Here is a 6440-nt window from a genome sequence, read left to right as displayed (position 1 = left end):
CCATGGTCAGACCGGCCATGGTCCTCCGAGCAGTCTTGATCTGCTGCAGTATGTTGGTGAGCTGGGCCCTGCAGGGACAGCAGCCTGCTAAGAGCTCCCAGCCACCGCCAGCGAGCCGAGCAGCCCCCACGAACGGGGACCCTCCGTCAAAGGCCCTGCAACACTGCTCCAGGCGAGTCCACCACCCCGGCCCCGGGGGAAGCCCGTATCACAGCAAAGGAGCGTGTGCTCTCAATCATCTAAATGAGGCAAACTGCACGCTGAAAGGTTTCTCATTCCCAGTGCTATGGCAAACCCGACAGAGGGCACCCAGCCTTTGCTCCTTGCCTTCGGGCTTCCCTCCCTCCAGACCCCGCAAGCGCCAAGAGGGGCTCCACTTCCCCTCACCCCAGCTCACGTCCCACACGCAAGCCTTCACTCTCCGGGAAGGACACCGCGAGACACTTACTTGTTGCACTGTGGAAACCGAGTCAACAACTTAGTGCTATGGCAAACCCGACAGAGGGCACCCAGCCTTTGCTCCTTGCCTTCGGGCTTCCCTCCCTCCAGACCCCGCAAGCGCCAAGAGGGGCTCCACTTCCCCTCACCCCAGCTCACGTCCCACACGCAAGCCTTCACTCTCCGGGAAGGACACCGCGAGACACTTACTTGTTGCACTGTGGAAACCGAGTCAACAACTTCTCCAGCAGCTTTTCCAGCTTATCGGCCGGCTGCAGCCTGTGAAACTCTGGAGTGACGTTAACTCCTCCCAGGCCTGGCGGAGGAGGGATGGAGGCAGCGGGAGTCATGTGGGGGCTGTGCGTGCCAATAAGCGATGCCACTACAGGGCTGTTTCTTCCCTGGGAAGCAGGCAGCGGCGGGGAAGGCTGGTTGGGCCTGGAGATCGCAGGGTTCAGGAGAGGAAAGGAGAGCGCCCGAGGATCAGCACTTGGCATGACCATGGGAACGGGAACTGGTCCGATGGGAAACGGGAGCCTGGGAGTAAGGGATGGGTTGGGCTGGAATGCCGTCAGCATGAAATCTGTCTGAGAAAGAAAAACAGGGGGAGAAGAAAAGGCTGGTTAGAATAAGCCCATCTGAAAGCAGAGCCGAGGTGCCTTCCTCCCCAGCCAGAGAGGAGGCGGGCCGAACCGCAGGCACTGGCAGCCATACTCCTCGCGGCAAAGGAAAGAGACCCTTCCCCTCCTCACCAGGGACAGCAGGTAAGCCCAAACGGACAGGGGACGAGCACGGGACTCCAGAAAAGGCAATCCCACACAGCCTCCTTCAACGCACATAGCACAGGCACTGCCAGTTACAGGCCAGCGGGCAGGCTGTCCCCAGAGTCTCACAGCAACTTCCCAGCAGTGAAAGCTTGTATTTGTTAGGCGGGAGAGGCACTCACTTCGGAGGGTGGAGGTGGCAGCGTCGGGGTTGGGATCTGTGGGAGGCTGCTCAGCTTTGTTCCGTTTCTCACCATCTGAATGTGGTCGTTGAACTGATCCTAGAAGAGAGGAAAGAAAACAGACGCATTTATCAAAGCCTCTGCCTGAGGAAGTTTTGGGCACTGCATGCTCAGAACAGGCAGGGTGCCCTGCCTGGGCAGAGCACTCTCAGCCCCGGAACGGCTGCGGGCACTAACGCGGACACAGTTTGGTTCCACAGGAGTCAAGAGAATGAAAAAGCACCCGGAGGGAGAAACAGAATAACTGCCTCTGCGATTAACCCAACACGCTGCTTTCATGTCCACGAGGCTCATCCACACGCACGAGCCTGAAGAGGCAGGCAGAAGATCTCTGCAACTGCTCGCAAAGGCAGACCGACTGTGCCGTGCCTTTGGGCACACAGCTTTTTCTGGGTCTTGGTCCTCTCCCAAAGAGGGTTGAGACTGAGCGTGCAAAGTAGCGTCAATGTGAAGAACTGCTCGCTGTTAGGCTGGGAGCCGTTTGGCAGGAACTTACTCGGACACTTTCCTTGGTCATTCGTATCCTGTTCAGCCTCATCTCCCACTCCTGCTTTGGCCTCATCGTCTCCAGCGTGGGTGGTGCAGACCTGCAAGCACAACTACACTTTCCCACTTGCAACTGTGCTCTCACTGGCAGCAAAGTGGGAGCAACTAACACCCCACACCCTCCTGCCTTCTGCCATCAGGGCTCCCCTCCTCCAGCTGGGCGGGAAGAAGGGCGCACGCCCAGGCGAGAAATCCCGCAAGAGGAGAGCGTGGTGCTACCAGAGTGCGGACTGATCTGGCAGACAGACACGGACACCACAGCCAACGCCGTGCCTACAGCACTCTGTCAAGAGCACGGCACACGTTGAGCAGATGAACAGTAAGAGGGAATAAGCACAGCCCCATGTACCTTTGTTTTGTGACATTACCGAATCACGTTATTTCAGTAAGAAAGCCACAGGAAACCTTGAACAACTTCAGTCAAACCTCCAGAGTACATGGAGGAAGAGGAGATGGGTACGTAGGGACACTTGAGTTACCCTGCCATTTCTGAGACTACACGGGCTTACTTGAGGTAGGTGAGGTGCAGCTCTGCTTCTTTTTCTGCTTCTTCTAGTTTCAACACCAGCAGCTCCTTTCGGCTCTCCAGGGACAGGATCTGGCAGAGAGAAGCCCCACATGAAGAGCAGTTTTTGTACTCCCGTGTTTCTTGCTGCCAGACTGCGACTGTAATCTCTTCACTAAGCACTACGCTAAGTTAGTTAGTTCGGACTAACGTTTACTGCACTGATCTTTGCTTATCCCTTCTCTTGTCCCACGGAGAGGGGGACTTCGTTTTACCTGGAATCTTAAAAAAGACTCTCTTCAACAACTGCTTTGCAGGTGAGAAGTCACCTACTAACCTCTGCTTTCCAGGCCCGTTCTGTCTCCTCAAGAATGTTCCTGTTGATTTCATTGTGCTGGTTCTTCAGCTTATCTAGCTCCATCTCCCATAGCTGCCTGCAGACAGAAACAGAATGAGTAGGCTTAGGCTTAGGCTCTGGAATGGCGTGGAACAGGAGAGCTGACAAACTCCCACAAAACCATCGATCGATCCTGGTAGCTCTGGATGGGGTGGAACCGTGGAGGATCGACAGCTTCCAGACCATGACACCAGCCATGTGTCCCAGAGGTCCCAAGGCTGCATGAGTCACCGTCCCAAGAGTGAGCTGTTCCAGAGCACGCAAACAACCAGTGTGCAAACACGCTGGGCAAAATGAGGAGAGGGGAATTCCCCTCGGCAAAATTCAGTCCAACTCCAGGGAAAGGTGCACAGGTCGGAACCAGGAAGTAACCTGAACCAGCACACAGAACTAAGCCGTTCTGATCCTGGAGAAGTTTAAAGCTGGCCCTTTCCACCTGTGCTATGTGAGCATCTATGCCTGCATCTGGAAGGTTCTCTGCCCAGCGTTGAAATATCCGAGCCTGCCAGAGTTTAGAGTAGCTGGGCAGCCGTGGGGAACAGATAGAGGAATAGGTTTGCCCTAATTCCGGGAAGTTGAAACGCAATCCGAGGTAGCAGTTACAAGCTGAGTCGATCCACTGAGCAGAAACTCTAATCTTACGGGATCTTTATGTCCCAAGCATCTACGAGCCTGCTTGTGACCAGGATCAAAGAGGACTTAATCCAGAGACTGGGGGCTTCAGCCTGCTGGAAGAGGAGATAAAACCTTTACAGCACGTAGCTAGACAGCACATAGTGTTAGACCACTCTTTCTAGCCTACCCCACGAGAAGCATCAGATTCACTCCAAGGCAAAATGACTGGAAGGAAAAGAGTATTCAACAGCATTAATCCGGTAATAGAAGAGCGCCTTACTTTTCATCGGACTGCTCTGCAATCAGAGAAGCAATCTTGTTTTCCTTCTCCTCCTGCTCTTTCAGCAACCTGCGCAAGAGAAAAAGGACAGACGGAGTCACCTGCTGCGAAGGTGTTATCGCCCAGCCGTTAATGCCGCAGGTCCCAGTTTAAACAACATACTGGCACAGCTGTGCGCCCAACGTAACAACACACTCTGAAGACTGCACCGTTCAATAGATGTTTGAAAGCAACCACTAACATCCTCCAGGGCAAAAATTTTGCTGTATCATGACACTGCACAAAGACTGTGGCACAGAACCAGAATCCACCACAGGGAGCTGTGCTGCTCTGACAACACGTGCTTTGCAACCACTCACTGGGGGTGAAACAGGGGCTGAGTACTTGGAACCATTACTAGAGGAGCTTTATCCAAAAACATCACCAAGCCCTCAGAATTAAAAAAAAAAAAAAAAGACCTCTACGATATGACGGAATGGCTCTGTAAACGTGCAAATTCACCATCCAAAGGAACCTTCAGATATTTACAAACAACTCGCATCTTGCTAGACCCCCCGCCCCGAATCTAGTGAGATTCTTTGCACAGAGCACACAGCCTGCCGTACAGCAAAGCCTGACAGCAGCAGTCAGTCTTTCAAACCATTCGGCGTAAGGCATAGTCAAGCAGCCTACCGAAATGGGAAATTTTGGGGAGAACAACTTGGAAAGGCCAACGAGACCCTACCCCTGGCACTGCAACACAGCAGTCCTGCCTCCCGCGGAAAGGCTCTGGATTCTGAAAGACGGCAGCACACAGAGCTGAGCTGCACGTTATCCTCGCCAAGTGCTGTCCATGCATACACCTAACAGGCAAAGCAATAACCTGCTGCCCCAAAATTCACGTTGAGATCTTCTGTAAAGAAAAGCTGCTCTGTCCATTCAGCTGCTAGATCCATTCAAAATCGTACAGGTCTGTCCTAAACTGTTCGCCAAAATACTCGTTGCTTCCAAGAAGTTTAACGTGATCCTCTTTTGCTTAATCACGTACACAGCAGGGTTACCCTTCCTCCTAAAGAAAACCTCTACTTGCTTTTCCATACTAATACCTTCTGCCTTTCTCACAGAGTTTCTCAATTTCTGCTTTCAGATCCTGCTCTTTCTGCAAGAATTCTTTCTTTTCTTTCTCCATCTTCTTCTTTGTCTCTTCTCGCTTGATCGTAACATCCTGAATTGCTTTCAGGATCTCCTAGAGTAAAACAAGCATCACACAAATAAAGAGCAAAATTCCCAAGTAATGGTTTTGGTTTTAAATCCATTATTATTTCAGATTAATTGAAGAGAGTTTATGAGATTACGCACGTCATCAAAACCTTTCTTTTTAGTAGATCCAGACAAGATATATAGCAGTTGTTACGAGGAAACCCAGGGGGTTCTCCTGTCTCTTTAGCAGGATTTTAAGGGGCAGTGAGTTCTGCTCTTTTTTAGATCTAGCCGATGGGCCACTGATGGTTCCTTTTGTCTTAAGGTGAGCTGCCACAGGGCCAGCTGCAAATCACTCATTTAACCTAATGATCTATGAGCAATGGCCAGAGAGATTTAAATAATCACAGGGAGCTAATTCTCCTCACTTCACCCCAGTTTTCATTTGGAAAAAACGCCGTGCTTGCTGAAGAGACATTGCAAGATCACTGGCAGGAGCGGATGCGCACACAGGATGCTGCGTTAGGAATGAGTTCTGAACTGCTCGGCACCACGATTTGGGCAGGAGCCAGTCCTCAGCGCTGTAAAACATTGTAGTACACAAGAGACACTGCCATGCGGCGTGTCACTGCCACTTCTCATGGCCTGCTTTGCTCCCCGCTGTGCCCCTCCACGCGAGGCCAAAGCAGCCCACCTTAATCGTGTAAGCCACAGTGCTAACGGGCAGGTTAAACAAAAAGAGACCTCGCCAAATACCTGGTGGTTCTTCATCTCTTCCTCTCTCCGCTGCTGGAGCTGCTTAAGCTGTACCTGCAGCTGATTCTCCACTTGCCTCTGTTTGTCCAACACCTCCTGGTAGCGCTCCTTCAACAAAGCCCTCTCGGACATCATTTTGTCCTGCAGCAGAGAGCGAAAATTCAGGGAGAAAATTTCCCTCACACTAAAGAGAGCGCGGACAAGGGCAGGAAAGCTCAGCAGTGTATAAGAGCCCAGAAGGTGCCACCATCAAGAATCACAGTTAAACAGCTTCCATTGTCAAAGCTCAGGCTCTCTAGATCAGAAAAGATGAAGGGAGGCACTGCTCGCAGCTGCAGCTAGCACTGCACCTCCTCCTTGAGAGAGGACAGCTTAAGAACTCCAAGGCTGGCATGAAAAAGAGAAAAAACACCCTGTGGGAAGGGCAGCGCTCCAGCTCCTTTGCGCGGGGAACGGCAGCACGGGAGCGCGAGCGGCAGAGCCTGGACCCGATCGCAGGGCTTCGATACCCACCAAGTTCTTCTCGATATCCTGATCTGTGTTCACATCCATATCGGCTGTCTTGAAGTCCGTCTGCAAAGGGAGATGATTGCCATCTGACCCCCCACCTGCAGCTTCACTGAGTGGCCAGACCCACATCAGCAACCCGTCCTGGAGAAACACCGGCCCCGGCAGCGCGACCCGCACCAGATTCGGCGTGGCCACTCTTAACCAACCC

At 52.5% G+C, this 6440-nt stretch overlaps 1 protein-coding gene across 1 annotated transcript; it reads right to left on the bottom strand.

Annotated features, from left to right (window-relative positions):
• Positions 1 to 4: 4 nt before the first annotated feature.
• Positions 5 to 6373, bottom strand: LOC104070577 (RING finger protein 214-like; the record flags this gene model as incomplete). The annotated part of the gene is made up of 10 exons (XM_009584783.1): positions 5 to 68; positions 649 to 1025; positions 1385 to 1483; positions 1941 to 2031; positions 2500 to 2588; positions 2833 to 2929; positions 3788 to 3856; positions 4873 to 5012; positions 5723 to 5863; positions 6236 to 6373. Coding segments are annotated over 10 exons (1305 nt in total), but the record flags the coding sequence as incomplete, so codon positions are not given.
• Between the last annotated feature and the right edge of the window lie 67 nt (positions 6374 to 6440).

This window comes from Fulmarus glacialis, unplaced genomic scaffold (genome assembly GCF_000690835.1).
Source record: "Fulmarus glacialis isolate BGI_N327 unplaced genomic scaffold, ASM69083v1 scaffold40409, whole genome shotgun sequence".
NCBI lineage: Eukaryota > Metazoa > Chordata > Aves > Procellariiformes > Procellariidae > Fulmarus > Fulmarus glacialis.
The sequence above is the reverse complement of the archived record's forward strand: the minus strand, read 5'-3'. Positions and strand labels throughout refer to the sequence as shown.